The sequence below is a fragment of the Tauraco erythrolophus genome, chromosome 6 (assembly GCF_009769465.1).
Source record: "Tauraco erythrolophus isolate bTauEry1 chromosome 6, bTauEry1.pri, whole genome shotgun sequence".
In the NCBI taxonomy this organism is placed as follows: Eukaryota; Metazoa; Chordata; class Aves; order Musophagiformes; family Musophagidae; genus Tauraco; species Tauraco erythrolophus.
Window position 1 is genome coordinate 66,115,292 of NC_141470.1, and position 18,752 is coordinate 66,134,043.

The following is an 18,752-nucleotide window of genomic DNA, read 5'->3' on the forward strand; positions in this document are numbered from 1 at the left end:
GCAGGAAAAAAAAGAACCTAGGAGCAGCCAGCGAGAAACAACTTTGAGTACAATCCAGTACTTTGAAGGTGTGTTTACAGATTTCCTATTATACTTTCGTAAGACAGGCAATTTGGGTGGTGTTCCTCAGTGTGGAAGTGATGTTCTGGCGTCCTGCCTCCAGCAACATTGCTAGCCTGAGTTCATCTTAATGTGACAAGTACTCGGTGTCCCACTAAAAAATTCCCTTAAAAATATTAAAGATAAAACCCAACAACAGAAAAAAAATACCCCTCGCAGCTCGAATCCAGCAATAAGCTGTCGAGTTGTTTCACATGGTAATACTGACAGCTGCCAGCGTTACTCAGAGAACTTTTTTTCTGGAGATGATCCCTTTTGAGCTGCTGTTGTTGGTTCCTGTGCTTCCATTCAAGAGTGCTGGAGACCCTTTGTGTCTTGTGCTTGTTACTGGTGACACATTTGACACAGTGAGGCACATCGAGGAAGGCACATGAGATGGTTTTGTTCCACAGGCATCAGCGCTGGCCGGTGATAACGCTAGAGATGGCACTCGGGGAAAGCAGCTTCTTTATTTCTTTGGTGGAGAGAGGAAAGAGAAAGATTTATGTGATGGGTAGATGACTGTCTGACAGACACAACTGAGCTTTTTTTTTTTTTTTTTTAAATACTGGAGAGATTTGCATGGAAATGAGGCAATGTTAAAGATAATATTAAAGATGAAGAAAATTATAAATAAGGGATGGAGCAAAGTGCTAGAGGCATGGGGTTGCTGGCATTCATGGTGAACATAGTTCTCATGAATTGTAGTCATCTTCTGCCTCTCTGCTTTCCTTCTACACCCACTGTAACTCCTTCAGGGAAGTGATTGTGTTGTAATTAACATTTACCATTGCAGAGGGCTTTATGCAGCGTGTGAGATGCTAGATGTGCCGTTGGGTGAGGAGGTGACGGATTTCTGGAGAAACAGGAATGATGACGTGCTAGTATAAGAAATGGTTTAGCTTGTTCCACTGATCAATTATTCTCTGTGTTTATGTTGTACCCTTCTTATAAATAGAAACGTAAATATTCTTCCCCCACCCATATTTTGTCACCACCAAAAACTGTGACCCATTAGACCCAACTTCCATTGCATATGAAATGTGTAGGAAAAGCCCTCTCAGCCTTTTCCTCCCAAACACTTAGGGAAAAAGTTTCCAGAATTAAGGTCCCTTCACTATAATATGTGGGTTTTTTTTCCATCAAAGTGAGGTTTTGCCACTCAGTTAACCCAGGGTGATGCTATTTGCCCTGCTGCCTGTTGTGGTGTAATTGCAGCTATTTTTCAGGCTGTGCCTCACCATATGATGCTTGACACCCTCAAATAATATGATGAGGGAGAAGCAGACCCTAGGAGACCCACGACACATAAAGCTTTCCAGATGAAAGAAAATGCAGAAAATTGCATCCAAACACCAAGAGGAGACTACTGAACCCGTGCAGGGCTCTATTTCTGATGACTAGCGCAATTTCTCAGGTGAACAAAAGAAGTGGTCTAATAACATGGGGTGGCTGTGGTAGGAGATGTCGAGCAGGGATGATGTTGTATGTGAACTGTGATTTCAAGCTGCTTAGCACCTGCATCGTCAGACCCAGGCAGCCCTTGGCCCCTCATCCTTAGGGGGAGCAGTGGGTAATTTTATTGTCTATGCTGCTGAGTCACCTTAGCAAACTTGAACGCGTGTCCATCGCTTCCTCGGGGCTAGAAGCCAAAAGCACTGATAACTACAGACAACAGTAGCCTTAATTTAAGACTGTCTCAGTAAAGCATGGTACTGTGCAGTACCAGTTTGGCCAGTCTTGTATTCCATCTGTGTGCAAAAAATATAACTAGTCAGCTCATCACATTTGCATGGTGGAGAGGCATTGGAGCTTTAAAGGAAATATTTTCTGTTAGCTAAGTGCTCTCATGAAAAAAAAAAGCTCCCAGTTTCACCATTTAAAAATTAGTGACTGTACAAGTGCAGTTGAAAGCCCTTATTTTTATAAAGATTTTTGCATAAAGTGTGCAAAATGCCTAACTGCCTCCAAAGCAGCTGCTCCGCTCTGCTCTGCAAACAGTGTCCCCTGTAAAGAGAAGAACAGTGAGTGTGAGTTGCTACAGTTTACTACTGATGATCCTCTTAATTACGTGATTATTTCATTCTTATCAAACAAATATCCCATCAATGTGAAAGGGGATTTTACAGATTTATCATTATTATCGTTATCCTCTTAATTTAGAATGTGTTTTACTATAGTATTAAGAAGGTATTGGGTCAGGGAAACAGGGATGAATGTCAGCTGGACCCATGGAGGGGCTGGGCATCTTATGTTACTGCAGCATGGGATGTAGGAATGCATGGAGGGCCACCACCACGCTGTGCTGGCAATATGGGACATACATCTGGATGCGGGCACTGTGTGTAAAGCATATCGACCATGGGGATGATGGATTCGGGCTGGTGTGTATTCGCCTAGGCACAATTATTTCCATCTCCCCCCTGATTTCAGCAGTCGGATGATGTTGGTGAGAAGTTCAGAGTTGAGTTCACTGCTGAATCCAGACCTTTGCCCATTACATTCTCCTCTGCAAAGTGGGTGTAACAATGCATTGTTGGCACTTATGGGAGGATAAATATATTGGATTATGTGGCACGGGATAGTACAGTGTTATGACTGCAACTGTAATTGGAGGAAAGAGGTGTGTTTGTTTTTTTTTTTTACTTTGGGTACTTTTGGAAGCAAAATGTGGAAGCTGGTGTGCTGTGGTATCTCCTCCCTGTAAATAGAGAGTAATTATATTTAGGACACTGATGGTGTCAGCATTGCCGGAATGAGATAGTGTATTTTAACAGTACAACTTTTATTGGGGTTTAGGATTCGAAATTAAAATTGGCTTTTTGAAGACCTGTAAAACCACAGGGCTGTGTCAATGCTTTGGGAAGCACGGCTGGCAGGCGGGAGTGTCGCTGCTGGGTGGAGGTGGGAGGCTGAGGCTGCGGGGCAGGACAGGACAGGCGTCAAAAAAGTGCTTATAAGGTGATGATAAGGGAGGGGACTTGGATTATTTTCTCCCGAGTAATACACTTCATTGAATAATGTTGATGGATTTGAAGAAAGCTGTTCATTGTGACAGCGGTCTCAGCGAGGCTACTGACCCTCAGCTGAGAAAACTACTCAGCTTTTAAAATAATAAATCAGATATTTGGGTACTGGGCTTGTATCTGATTATATCTAATTATAACTAATATCTATATATTGGATATCTATATCTATTTATAATATCTCCTGAATGACACAGCTTTAATAGTATTAATCTAATAATCTTACAGAAATACCTAATTCCAAAAATTCATTGATGAAGTTGCAGCTAGCATCAGCATGCAAAAATTAGGATCTTTATTTTTCCAGGATCAAGGCCTCATCTTCTTTACAGTTACAGTTTAGAGGCATATTGTATATGCTTAGATTAATAATACTCTAGCATAGAACAGAAAATTAGGTAACGGGGAAAATTAGGTCTCTCAATCAAGCCTTCAGTTCCTAAAGGCAGATGTTCCTATCTGGGCACATTTAACATACAGTCAGGATAATAAGAGATCTGAAATGCTTTGGGATAATTTACGTGACTCTGAGTCATTGTTTTTAGAAAGTTCTTTGTTTTTAAACAGGCCTGAAGATTTATGTAACACTGTTGCTAATCATTAAAACTGTTTTATGTATGTACAAATACAGCAATGCACATTTTATATATAAAAATATATAGCACTTAGATACTGGTATATAATTTAGGGGAAATTTTTCAACATTGAAAAGTAAAAATAGAAATTAAAATAACAATTGAACCACTTACCCCATTTTCAGGACTGAGAGAAATTATTTCTGCATCATTATATCAAATCGATCTCTATGAAATATAGTGAAGACTATTCCAGATTTACACACATAGGACAATTAAGTAAATGAGTGTTGCATGATTGTCGGAACAAAACAGGAAACGTCTGGAGAAATGCGAGTCATTAAAGAGAAGGTGAATAAATGCAGGTTGACCTAACTAGTCTTTTCAAGAAATTGGGTAAATTAATTTCATCTACAACTTCTGTAGCATCATCTCTCCCGTTTCTTGCAAAAGGAGAGACTAAAACTATTGAGTGTCTGTATGTATACCTTCAGAGATTTCCTTAGAGATCGTTTAAATCCACGTCCTGTCAAGAGAGGCACAGTGTTTTATATCCTTGAGAACCTTTTGCAAATGATCTTTACTGCCAGTTCACCCTGCCAAAAATAATTAAGATACAGGAAAAGTGAAATGTGCTCCTCTGCCTTTGTTTTTTAAAGGTGAGGAGTGAGGTTCAAACTTGGCACTTCAACGTTTGCTCATTAAATAAGGGTGCTCTGAGAAGTCTTTGTTTGCCAATTACAGGCACTAGGATCACTGATGGAGAGCCTTAAACCTTTAAAGGCTGAGAAAGGCAAGAGCAGCATCTGATGCTTGCCAGCACGTCCACGTGTGTGCACATGCCTGCACACGTGCATCTCTGCACAGGGAATCTAACATGCTCCGGATGTTGTCGGCTCCCTGAGCTGAGACATCTCCACCAAACAAGGAGCTCATCCTGCTCACCTCTTTGTTCTGTCCTGTCTCTGTCGTATTTGCAACTCTTGCAGTTACTCCAGCCTAAAGTTGGGTGGAGAAGAGCAAAAACAGGTAACTTGTATTTTTAAGGCAGATTAACGTCTTCTCGGTAGATCTTCCCAATCAGAGGACTCTTTCCCTGTAGAGCAGTGTCACAAGAGGTGTCACAAATGCAATGTGAATTATTTTATTTATATATTTATTATTTCCTTATCAGCACGAAGTTGTTTTGTTGCATACCAAGACCTGCCAAACTATAAATCTTAGGTTTTTTTTAATTACCTGCTTTTTCAAATGTCATATAGAGAACAAGGACGGGGAGCTGATTTACAGAAAGGTGGATTTTCCATGCCAAATTACAAAAAATATGGTTTTTTTAAAAAAAAAAACAAACACAAAAACGGCAAACTGATCCCAGCAGCTGCCAGTGGTGTTGTAGAAAAGCACCACGAGCAAGGAGAATCTTTGAGGCACAGCTTCAAAGCTGTGAAGATCTAAGCAGGTTCCCTTTAAATGTTTGCCAAAGGCCCCCATGCAGTAATCTGTAAGAAAAGTGGAATATTTAGATGAACTCAGCCATGTGTCTTTACCATTTCCAATAGGAGGCAAAGGAAGACTTTGATTTCCAACAAAGGGGTAGTGCTGATTTTGTCTGTGCAGACTCTACAGTGTGTAGGCTCATGAATTCTGGCTTACTGAGGTACTGCTGGGTAATGCTTCCAGTGATTTTGCAAGCTTGATCCAATGTTTTTTTTCTATCCTTAATTTCTTCAACAAACACACTCTTTTGAAGTGCAACTTTCCAGAACCCTGTATTAGGAGACACAGAACTAGAATTTCTCTTCTGATTGTCTATATTCTACAAATTGTCTCTGCCAAAGAGTAATTTTTTTTTGCAGAGGAGGTAAAATGTGCCAGTTGCTTCAGACAAGCTGTTTTCACCATGATGTTCTTAGCTGTTTCCAACCTGGCAGGTGTCAGAGTTGAATCTCTTTTTTCCCCATCTTTACAGGGCACTGTTTCATATTTTCATTGTCCTATGTGTAGGTTTGCACGGCCCCTTGGGTTGTATGCATTGTAATTGCATAAGCAGTCTAGGTGTAGTTACAGGCTTGCATAAATTTTACTCGTGCAGAAAAGTAGGGTTGTGGGGACAATTATGACTTCTCTTTACATTTATAGTCACACTAATTTTCAGGTACATCTAACGAGGCAAGACAAGAGATATTCTGCACTTGTATATCTGATGAGCTGAGTTCATGATAAATCAGCAGCTGTTCTTCAGAACGATGAGGGATGTTGCACTTAGAAGTGACACTTCATCAGGTTTATCCTGCTGCAAAAGTCCAAAAGAGTGGAGAAAGCTGAAAAAAATAAGAAAGAAAAAAGTCAGGTGGCATTCGTCCGTCTAGACTTTTTATAATCCACGTAGTCTTATACTCTGAGTGAGTGTTGAGATATATCTGAATGGGTATAGAGGTAGAGAAAACCTTTCAGTAGCTAGCAGATTTGATACAACAAGCATTAAAGCAAGGAAGAACCCTACCCTTGCAAAGAGCTTAATTTCCAGACATCACAGAGCTTATTAATCTGCTGTGCTTTCTAAAACTGAAACCTCATGTTCATCTTTGCTACACATTGTGTGACCTTGTTTGATATGATACTGTGTGTTGAGATGAAAAATCCCAAGACTTTGATAAAACAATAAACGTCGTATTTCTGATGAACTTCAGCATCTGGTTTTTACGTGGATATAGGAAAAAGCACTGTGAGAAATGGAAGTACAATTTTTCTGTTAGACAGGTTTTAGGAAAGCACCACGTTTCTTTAAAAATGCCACCTCTCAAATAGGGGTGATAAACAACAGTAAATGAGTATAAAACAAAGTGAGTTTTCTGGAGTGAGACAGAAATGTGTTGTGTAGAGGGAAGACATTATGCACTGAGAGATGGAAGGCATTTTTTCCTTTCACAGTGGGTTATTTCTTGTCATTTGTAGGCTGCGGTTGGAATATGGAAATGCATAGCTGCATTCTGCTGTAAAGTGCCTCCGAGCAAAGATTATTAAAAATGACAGACACATTTCTGTGTATCTGATAACGTCAAGAACAGAAGTAAAGTGCCGCACATTGGTGTTATGAGATATTAGAATAATTCTCTTTTCTGCAAAATCTGTGACACCTAATGGAAGAATGTCATTTTGGGCTTGCTTGCAAGGGTAATTACATTGTGACTCGATAAGGCACCTTAAACTTGCTTGACTTTAAGAGTGTCTTTCAATTCACGACTATTCAAGACAGCACTAGCAAAGGCGTACGTCTAAGGTTTTGCTTAAATGCTTGGCTTCAAAAATTAACCATTTTCCATCAAATAGTGTTCACTGCATTGCACTTGTAATAGTATACTGAGGTTCATGCCTTTTCAGTTGGAAAGGCTTACTTAAAACATTTGATGTTCTTAAATATAGCACGTCATTCTTTGGTGTTGCACAACTCAACTGGCTGAGCTTGACAGTAATGGTGGCACAGTAACTCTAGGAGTGTGTTTGAGGTGGTGCTTCTACCGTGCCCTCCTCGTGCCCTCAGCAATGAGACTTTCTATTATTCACTAATCCGATTTTTCTCTTTGGCATCATTAGTGACTGGCATCTAGAGTTGACATGACACACCTAAGTCATCTGCTGGGGCTGACTGTGAAATGCCAGTCTGAATCTTTCTTATGCACACCTTGGCCATTGACACAGGACTCTGTTTGTACAGATATCTCCTTGCCAGGCTTCCCAGGTTCCTTTCTTCTCCATTTCGTTTCTTCTTGGGGACTGAAGCCATTCTCTACTCATAGCATGTGCTACCTGAGCCAATCTTACAGGAGATTCACATGATTCTTGGGGTAGTGCCTTCAAGATTTACTGGCAGTCTGCAGCTACATTTGCAAATTAGTTTGGATTGCTGTAGGGTATAGAGTTAAAATGCACTGGTTGATTTTAAATAACTCCATGTGTGGACGTTATCTGTATGGTTGATTTTGTAACATAATGCACACTGAATATGAAATGTATGAGTAAATTCAATAAATAACTGTACACCTATGTACATGAGAGTGTGCACATAAATAGAAATTTTCAGTTTACATATATGCATTTGTAGTAATTTGTAACCATACATAAATTTCTTTGAACTTATCCTTGAATTATGAGTAGCATTTACTGATGCACACATATTTATTTTTGATTACCTTTGTTTTTTTTCAGCTCTTCTTTATGCAACTATTTTTGGAAACGTCACCACCATTTTCCAGCAAATGTATGCCAACACCAACCGATACCATGAGATGCTGAACAATGTGAGGGATTTCCTAAAATTATATCAAGTCCCAAAAGGCCTTAGTGAAAGAGTCATGGATTATATTGTCTCAACCTGGTCCATGTCTAAAGGAATTGACACGGAGAAGGTATGAGTATGTGATGTAACAATTTGGATAGCAACAGTTTGTGTCCATTGTGTACTTTCTTAGAAACAGGGCTGTATAACAGCATGTAACTTACTAACAAATTCTTAACTGCATGCTCCTCCATTATTATGTTTGTATTTGGATCAAAACCAGAAAGTTTTTAAAAAAGGACTGTTATGCTGCTTTGGAAATATGCCTTTATTTTTCATTATGGTAAATGTTTTCTGCTTTCCAGTCTTACTTTGCCTAAATACTAAATAATTGTAATGGACTTGACTATTGAAATCAGTGGGAAATTGGTCTTCAGATTAGTTTGAGAACGTAATTTGCTGTCTAACCTACATCAGTATTCTTCTGAAAAGTATTGGCATCTGTGAGTTGCAATGAAATGAGTTTGATTGGCTTGGACCATTTGCTGATGCCCAGGACATCGACATACCCATCAGCATAATTAGTATAGGATTTAATGGCAGTAGAGATTGATCTCCTTGAGCTAAAAGCTCTCGGCTAGAACTTAAGGCCTTTGGTAGAGAGATACAGAAAATGTGTCACTGCTGGCAGCCATGTGGGATAGAAGTCCTACAGGACTTTAGCCCTCAGAAAGGACCGGTCATTTAGATTTCTTCAAAAGCTGATTAAAGGAGAGAATCATCTTCAAAGAGTGAGTTGCTGTGTGCCAGGACAGGCCAGGTGAACCGCTCTCAGGTCCCCTCTTTCTCCGTGATATGTGTGGTGAGTCTGTCTAGCCTTGGATATTTTGGAGAGCTGAAGTCAGGTGGGAGGGTTTCCACCTGCGATATTGTGAAGGTAGGCAAGATACAACAGTTTTAGGTCTAGATTTTTGGTCAGTGGAGATTGGCGATGCTCCTGTGGCTTCTGTGGGCCTGATACACATCAGCTGAAGTTAGACATTCAAGCTCCATTTTCCATTAAGTTTTCCCTCCTGAGAACTTAAAAGGCAGTTGTCCAAGGGAGGGTAAGGAAGCGTCATAGCAGATTAATATCTTAAAATGTCTAGTGCTTGGAAAGCTTTGAAATTCTTGCTTCGGTTGAATCTATGGCATAATATGAGTTGATGATGCAGCTTGTTCAGATATGCCAAGATGAAGTCGCTACACTGAAAAATTTAGTCTTACATCATGCTGATGAAACAGCAGTTATCATATTAATCACCTGCTGTGAAATTCAGTTTACCATCACAAATATAACTATTTTAAGTAACAAGGATTTTGATTTCTTTGATTCTTGTGCTTCATTATGCCACATTCTTTAATATGTTAACTTCTTACACACTAATACCCTAACTTCCCAATGCTGATTAATAGTGTTAAAAGTGAGCTTTAATATTGTAAAGTACTGTAAATGCTTTCAGTCTAACTGTGTAAACTCAAAACCATGTGAAAATTCAACTTTCATTTGCATTTATCTCCTTGCAGTTAAGCCAGAATCCTGTATTATTCCGCTACAGTTTCATTAGATTTTAATGATGCTTTGCAGTTAATTAGGAGAACCTATGCTTTAATTACTGAAATTTCCTTCCATAGTTTCCACATATCCGGTTTTATAGATTATAAAAATGCAGTTAGAGCCATAATCTTTGACTTATGGTAAGCAGTGTTCTCTGGTCTGTAAGATAGTAGTGGCTGCTTAGCTAGATAATTAATATGGCTGTAAAATCTGTGACTTAGGTTTTTAACGATTTTCCCTTGGTAAAGACTTGCCTAAACTTAGGCCTGGATCCAAAACCTATTTAAAACAGTGGAAGGATTTCAGGAACCTCTGCATCTGGACATCAATAGTTACATCTAATCGAACTTCCCAGAAAAGTCCATGTTACAGAAGAACAGAGACAAGATAAACGTAAGAACTTGAGCACCGGGTTGAATATTTTGGTGTTTTGTATCCCTTACAGCCTGCAAGTCTGCAAAAGCAACAGCACCAGCAGCCTGTGGTGCCCGCACTGAGCATCCCTGGGTCTGTACAAGTGTAAGGATCTGGCAGTTTACTTTCAGCTGCAGGACCTTAGCCAAAGTCAAGATTTGTTCCAGCAAAAGGGTGGAAAGCTGTGTCGTAGCCAGGCAGCCTTCCTACCTTTATCTTCACTCAGGAAGGTGTTGCAATGTGCTTCACTAAAACAAATGACAAAATGTCATAAATCCCAGCTGAGAAAAGGTAGGGACAGCGCTACAGTCCCAGAGACTAGTCAGGTAGAGTGGATCGTTTCTCTTGCATTAGTGCCTTCATTACCCCTTCAAGCCCTGTCGCAAGACGCTCTGCATTTAAATGGAATCCATCTCTACTAACCCTAGAGCAGCAAGTGGATGGGAGCACGCTGCAGGGACCTCCAAGGTGCACAGTCAAGTCAGACTTATTGCCATAGACTAATGGGACTACACTGCACCTGCAGCTGAGCTGCTAGATCCAGATAGTGCTCCAACATAGGTTGGAATAGCAGATTACTGCCCCAGGTCTTGAGTTGCTTCTTTGCACTGCTTTGTCTGACAGCCTGGACGTGACCTTAGGGGTTTCTTCCAGTCTAGTTTTCAAAGCTCCAGTAATAAGATTCTGACCAGTCTGTTGTCTGGATATCTTTGCATCACATGATTTCCCACTCTCCTTAATTTTTATGAAATTTTCAATGAACTTCTCATTATTTTGCAAAACACGTGTGCTTATGACACATGATAATTAGTGAGGAATTTCTCAACTTTTCAGTTTCCATCAGACAGCTCAGTTTCTATCATCCAAGGATGTTTTTCAACCTAACATACAGTATTACATCCTAAACTGTTCCAAATATATCTGCATTGTCACACTGGAATGTGTTTTGCAACATCATTTGCCACAAATTTATAATACATTTCATTCAGTCACTCAGCATGTTGAAATGGCTTTTTTTTGAAATCCAAATTCAAAGAACAAGGAGGTTAATGTACTAACAAAGAAGGAAATTTCCTGAGTGTTACAGTAGGTTCCTATGGTGACAAACAATCCTAGCAATTTGATGGAGTACAAATAAACACATGTGCATGTGTTTCTTTGATAACTAAAGATTTTAGGTTAATATGCTTGAAATTAAAATATAAATTAATAACTTGATTGGAATCACTTAACGTGTAGATTTGTTGCATCAAATCTCAAGTATCTATCCTTGAATGGTATATTCAATGTGTAGTTGCAAAGAAGATCTGGGCTAAAACTGGTAAGGATGAGTCCTTAGATGGGAACTGACAGCAAAGTCGAAGTTAGCATGGAAGAAGTTTAATGAAGATCTAGTCCTTGCTGCCTATGAGAGCAAGCTGTCCCAAAAAGAACTTGATTTTAAAGCCCCAATCTGTTGTCCTTGTATGTGGAAGAGGATTTATTCTCCCACACTGAAGTGATGGTGTCTTAAGCATACAATTTTGGCTTCCCCGTTCTCCTTGGGAATCGCTCATCTTCAAATCCTGTCTTCAAACCGCAACACTTCAGCCTGTCTCTGAGTGTTCACAAATAAGGAATTAACAGTGACACTAAAAGCATTAGCATATTTATTATTATTACTTAAGGGGAAGCAAGTGGCCTCTGATCCATAATCTTAAATCACTTAAACATGAGAGCCCTCCTCTGACAGCTGGGATGATATATGTAATACATGCACATGGACTCTTATCTCCTGGCGTAACAGTGGCTCAAACAAGATGGATTTTTTTTTTTATATATTTAATGCTGCAGGTTTCAGGGTTATTCATCTAACAATAAGCAGAGCTAAAACCATGACAAAACTAAGAAGCCTTTATGTGCTAAACAGTATCTTGCATCTAGCAGAATCTGTTTTTTTGAGAGGTGGAAAAGAGGCAGTACCTTCTCTGTATATGACCGTTTTTAAGCAGCTGAAAAAAATATTTACAGTAATAATTTGATATATGAAAGACACACTGAATTCAAATCTCTTAGTTTTTCTTGAAATCTCTAGGCAGCAAATGAAAAATTTATAGATATTAGCTCTTCTATAAGAAATAGGTCATTATACATGAAAGCAGAACAACCGTTAACTAACATGCAGATGTCTCAAGGTCTCATCTAATGATAGCATTCTGAAATATCAGTAAAACCCAAAGATTTTCTCTTCTTGACCTCTGTGCTGTTGTATGGCTTAGGATTTGCTCAGAAAGCAATTAAATAAATGTCTATCATGTTTTAACAGTCGATTCCTTCAGAAGAGCCATAGGTTGAAAGAGAAAAAGGCATCTATTTAGTCTCAACCTAAGCATCAATGGCAATTTGAATAGTGAGAGCCAATTCCACATTGCAATGACTGAAATGGAAATTGTGGGAGAATAACACAGTATTAAAACTATTCACTACTGGCCAACTAAGTTTTCATACAAGAGAAATGGGTTTATGGTAAATAGACACAGGTTGTAACTTTATTAAACATTAATCTACAGAAGGACAGTGCAGTTTAGTCGTGTCTGCTCTTAATAAGATCTTCAAGAGCTGTAGTAATAATTAGTGATACCCTGAGACGAATAGGGGAATCAGGCTGCCATTCCTACAGTGTCCCATCACATAGAGGTGTCTGTAAGTGCTGGCTGGATTTCCTCGTGGATGACCGGGGTAGAAGGCTTCCGAGCTTCGTGGCCAGAGAGAACTTCTACCAAATTAGGTGTGACAGCTACATACAATTCCCTGCTGGAGAGGGAAGGTAAAAATCGTTTGGACAAGTATTTTTGTTTCGTTGTAGAGGCGGGGTTGTTGGTCGTTCCTTGCAGATCGGGACGAGGTGAACAAGAAGTCTTCCCTCACCTCACCTCACAGAGCTGAGCTAGGACCAGGTACAGTTACAATCCACGGTTCTTTGGAGAGCGGGATGCAGGAGAGACGGTCAGGGTCTCACTGTCCTTCACACGGGTCCAAGAGCGGGGCCTGTGCACCAATGGGGCTTTCTGTTTTACCTTTGTGGATGGTATGGATTATTTACCTTCTGTATGCACTGTGCAGAGCTAGGGAAGATGATCCTCCGCAATTGTCTCTGCCTCTTGGATGTGTTCATCTTGGGATTGATACAGATTAAATTATGAACCTGTCATGCTTGAGGAAGCGCTAGGGCTATACACTATGGCTACGGAGCAGCTCATGAGCTTATTTTCTGGGGAAAGAAGAACCTGAGTGGATAGGTGGAGCATTTTCCTGAGCACTCCACCAAGGGCGCGGAGCTGACAGAGGGGCTGTCAGTTCCAGAGACCACATCTAGGGAAAGGTCTTCTCCAGATCTGCTTTCTTAATGCTTTCACCCTTGACTGTCTTTACATAATGCTACATCTCAGCCACCTCCAGAAGAAGCGCAAAATAAAATAATCCATTGATCTACTCCATCCTTCCAAGGGCGACCTTTGTGTCAGAAGTTGTCACTCCAAAAAATATTGTGACTTGAGAGATTCTTTGATGTATGCTATATTCTTTCTGTTTATTTTCCTTTCTTTTATCTAAAAAGTTGATATTTAATGACGGAATTCCCAGGAATCTGCTGTCATTTCCCTATAAGACAGTCATGTAATGATTGTGCTTGGGATAGATATTATAACAAAACTGAAAGCAATAAAACCTTTAACTGTTCTGAGACTTCTACAACACTCAGGCAACTTGGGATCTGCTACTTTGGATCATTAGTGAATGTTACTAATGTGCCACAATTTTCAGTGCATTAGATAAACCAGCAGGCCCTGTTCTGGTGAACTACTTGATTCCTTAAAACACATGGTGATGCCTCTCATCTTCCCCTGTTTTTCAGACTCATAGCCAGATTTGATCTGTGTTGACCGCAGTGAATTTGATGTAATCCAGAGCCAGTTTCTAGGGATTTTTGAGTATCTCTAATACTTGTTACTTAGTTAAAAAGCAGTTAATTTTACTACCATGCCACTAAATCTGTCCGTTTTGATCACTGGTTCAGCTCATGTATTGTTAAAAGAAAACAAGCCAAACCCAACTTACTAGACTTGATTTTCAGATCTTGGTTTCTGAGCATTTAAATCCAAGTGACCTTGGATTTTAGTGCAATTAAAATGGAGCACACTGTCACTGCTGAAATTCAGTTCTTAGTGCCAAGGTATTCAGTGATGTATTAAAGATTACCCTAATGCATGCAGGGTTAATAACTGCTCAGTTCCACGTCCTCTTTGAGTTACTTACCAAATTACCTGATTATTACAGGAAAATACTCTGTGATTTGCCAATCAGCTGTCTTCTTCCCTTTGTCTCTTTGGCCTCCATCCAATGCTGAATGTAACACTTTTAGCCAGGTCTGCAAAAGATTTCAATACTCAAATGAGCCAAATCCTTCTAAAAATCTGAATAACTTGGTCAGGTGCCTAGAGGGTGTTGTGGTTTTTTGGCAAGAACTGACCTTGATTTTGACTGCTGAATGTGTCTGAAAACCCAGAGCGGCCTTTCTCCACAAAATAAAAAGGGCTTATAACTGGTTAGAGTTGGAGGAGTTTATTTTATTTATTGTCAAGGCTGACATTTTTTAGTATCTCCAATATCTGCTACAGTTATTCATTTAGGAAACGGTCCTTGTTATTCCACTGCGAAGACTGTCTAAGCTCTTCGCTTGAATGTCGGTCAGTATGTCCCTTAGCTACAACCCCGAGAAAGTGAGAATCCCGTGTACCGAAAGAGAGCTGCAGATAGATAGCTTTCACGATTCACTGGCCTCTGCCCTTTTTGTTAACAAGTCTTAACAGATTCTATAATATTTGCTAAGCCATCCTGTAGTGTTTTCCAGCTGAGAAAGACTTATTTTTTTTTTCAAAATAGTTAAAACCGTCTTAAAAGATGCTGTTTGGACACACTCTTAATCTGTACAGTTTTTGTTTCAATTCATTTGCTTTTCTTTGAGTTCTTTATAATCTCTGCTCCCCGTAGAGTTCTTTGAGCTGTTCAAGGGGCTTATCTTAAACTGCCTGAGCATGCTGAGGAAATGGATGGGAGAGGGGAAAAAAAATCAAATGGAACCTCCTTGGGAATTTTATTTCTTGCTTACGGATCTCAAGTAGAAAAGATAATGAGGCGTTTTGTGCCAGTTCCCTATGACTTTTCCAGAGCTGGTTACTGCCTTTCCCACTCTCTAGCAGCAACCACAAGCTTTTCAGTCACCGCCAGCATTTTACTTATGCCATAGGGTGCTCTAGAGATGACAGTGGTGTTGAGTCTTTGCATTGGGTGGTGGTGTGGTGGTTTGTGTCAGCTGGGTGCCTGTCAGCGGAGGGTGATGATGGCTCAGCTCAGCAATTGTTTTATACTGAGTTTGAGAAGGTTTAATTTTTTGTGCAGAGAAGTGTTAAATGTTATTCTGTGCTTTACTTTCTCCTCTCTCAGCTTTGTAGTTGTTCAGGTCTTTGTGGATACATGTGTACTGTTTGTGCGTGGCACGGAACCTTCCTTCATTTCTGATAGAAACACAGCTTATACAACCAGTGAAGATCTTCCTCTGGGTAGAATTTGACTTTCTCCTGATTTTGCATTGAAACATAGCAGGTTCTGTTCTTTTATGCTGCTCGGATGATATGGGAAAGCTGACTGCAAAGTCTGTGGCTACAGATTTATTATGGAGCAACTTCTGTAGCAGCACAAGCATCTGGTCCCTGCAGACTGCCTGCTCCAAGTTGTGTGCTCCAAAACCATCAGTTAGTAAAGCATTGCAGTCAGCAACCTTAACATCCTGCCTTGCAGGTTTCACTGAGAAAGGTCTTGAAATCTCTAAGGAAATTTCCTATTCAGAAATTTGTCTTTGTGGTTTTTGATACGCTGCTGAAAGAAGCGTATCCCAGCTGAACTTCGGTTCTACTGCTGGAGACGTTTCCCTAATAGTGAAACACTTGATTGAACGTTACAGGATATCTTCTCCCTCAGATTGAATTTCTCTTTTATGCCCATATGTGTGCATTTGTACGACGATATGGACTCACGTACAACCATGTTGTTGCTAGTTCGTGTCTTTTTAGTTGCATGTATCGCAGTCGGAGCATTTCACAATGCGAATGTCTAAGTCCTGTATCACCAGTGAGGGATAATTTTCAGAAGAGTATTTATCTGAATTTGAAGTGCTCATTTTATCATTTTCTGCTCTTAGGATCTTTGGACCATTTGTCATTAGCTTCCGAATGCTTCTGTGTGATCCTATCTCACATTATGTGTCTTCTTTGGAAGTAGGAACATTACTACATGTGTAACATCTGTCACGAACAACTCCTTTCCACAGCACAACTAATAGTTATATCAGAGGAGCTGTTGGCATCTGTGGGACCCCTTCCAAATTCGTGGCGTTGGTATTTGTAAACACAAAAAGAAGCGCTGCAAAGTTGGGTTGGAGCTCATGAAGTCCCGTGCTTGGAGCATTCAGTAAACACATATCTGAATATTGAGATTGTCTCTTTGCCTTTTTTTTTTTTTCCCCTACATATATCTGCCTTTGTTTTTATCGGTTAAAGCTCCTTTGCCAAATCTTTTAATATTAAGTTTATCTTTTAGTTGTCTTCTGTTTCGTTTTCTGTTCTCAGTACTCGCAGCATAGCAGACAAGAAAACTGAAATACAGAATATTTGTTCCTGGCTAACTCTTGGATCATTACTCATTTACTGCTTGCTAGTTGATAAGTGGTATCATCTCCATATACCTCCATACAGTAATATGTCATTAGGAGAATCACTTTATCATGACATCAGTAAATTCCTGAATTATGCTTTCTAATACTTGCTTTTTCTGTGCAATGGAATTTTTTCTCTCTCTTCGTGTTACATTGTGTGATGGTAGTTAGGTTTGTTGTATCTATACAAAGAGTAATGCTTTTAATACTCTGCATTTAACTCCGTATTTGTGAGGAGACAATATGCTACTTTGCATCCAAGTGGCTTTTATTCTTGAGGGACACCATTTGTTTACACTTCAAAAAACAAAGGGTCCTGGAACATCCCTGAATCTTACAGTAACAACCTCTGCAACAGTTTAACCAATTTTTGGATACATTTGAGAAATTGTTCAACTATTTTTCCTGCAGTTTGGAAGCTTAAAAGATAAGATTTGGAGATCAGTTATGTATGAATACACACATTTTTTTAAGAGCAGTGTTTGAGAATTCATAGCTCGTGGCCTTGTTAAGTCAAAAGCTCCTACCTTACTGAAAGTATTAAAGGAACATAAAAAAAGGTCTAACCATGATTTAGGCCCAAGAGTAGATAAAAATTTTAAAAATCATCAATCATGATAGAAAAGAAAGCAAAATTTTTCCTTAAATTACTATTGAGAAATAGAAAGATGGCATGTTTCTGTTTTATTATAATATAGACGAGCTTTCTGTTTGATCCAGAAGTAGGGCTGAGGTGAAACAGTCCCTCTCAAAAGTAATTTTTGTTTTTTACTGGGAAAAATAAAATGTGTCCATATTTCTAATGGTAGATGGAATGACTCAGGTAAGTGTAAGTTTGTAAAATTGACATTTGCCGCTAATGAAATTATGGAAATGTGATAGGGGAGATATGATCAACAGTGACTCAGACAAGACATTATTACTAATATGAATGATGGTTTATGGAGAATATATCTTGTCAAATGTGTTTATTAATAATTTTTATGATGAAACAGACTTATGCAAGGTATTTTAATGTGTTCTCTACAACATTTTGTTACAGAAAAGTAGCATTACGCAAAATTGACTCAGTCTGTCTCAAATCAAATGAAAAAATAATTTGCTCGTAGATCTGGGAAGGTGGTTGTGAGTGAGAAAACCTCATGCTATGGGGAAGTTTCCAAGGAGATACTATGTTTCGTAGTGTTAGGCACAAGAAGCAGCATCTCTCTTGTTTCTTCAAGATGAGATCAAGAGATGACCTGGTCGTATTCTATAAACACCTACATGTGGAAGAGATTTCCCATGATTGCAGGTCTTTTGTCCGAGCAACATGATGAGATCCACTGGCTGTTGACTGAAAATAATTTTAAAAAATCAGTTTGGAAACAGCACATATTTTAAAAGAGAGAGTAGTTATCCATCGGAACAACTACTGTATATCGTTTGAAAACATTAAATCAAGGCCTACTAGGCCATAATTTTACCAGGTGTTCTGAGATTAATATGAAAAGCATGAGTTGACCCATAGTGCAAGATGTTAGTACAGATGGTTGCAGTAGCCCTTTCTAGCCTCAGACTGTCATAGTACAGAGGATAGGAGAGTGACATCTACTTCACCTTTTTGCATTTGTTATATCTTTAACCACAAAGAAACTTTGATCTGTTGAAATAAGAAAGGGACTAAATGTTATTGATCAAACTAGAATTTGTTTACGATTTTCCCATTCTATCCTTTAGGATCTTTAGTAATACTTAGTGATATGTTTATATCACTAAGTATTACATAGTGTATTACATATTACTAAGTAATACATAGTGATATGTTTTATACCTCTTCTGCATTAAACAGAAATGAAAATCGTGGTTTTACTTCAAAATTAACATGACCATTTTCCTCAAAGATTAGTCAGGGTTACCAGAGTCTCCCTCTGTTTGCTAATATTCAATGGTAGTCAACACATTGACCAATGTTCCTGCCTCTCACACTGTCTGCAGAGCAAACTGCCAGATTAATTCCGTACAATGAGAAATTAAT

At 39.2% G+C, this 18,752-nt stretch overlaps 1 protein-coding gene across 1 annotated transcript in view; it reads left to right on the top strand.

Annotated features, from left to right (window-relative positions):
- Nucleotides 1-18,752, top strand: part of KCNH5 (potassium voltage-gated channel subfamily H member 5) — a 172,520-nt gene that overhangs the window by 108,728 nt on the left and 45,040 nt on the right. Inside the window, exon 8 of the mRNA XM_086613018.1 lies at nt 7,907-8,106. Within this exon, the coding sequence (XP_086469144.1) occupies nt 7,907-8,106 (200 nt within the window). The remainder of the gene's footprint in view (nt 1-7,906; nt 8,107-18,752) is intronic.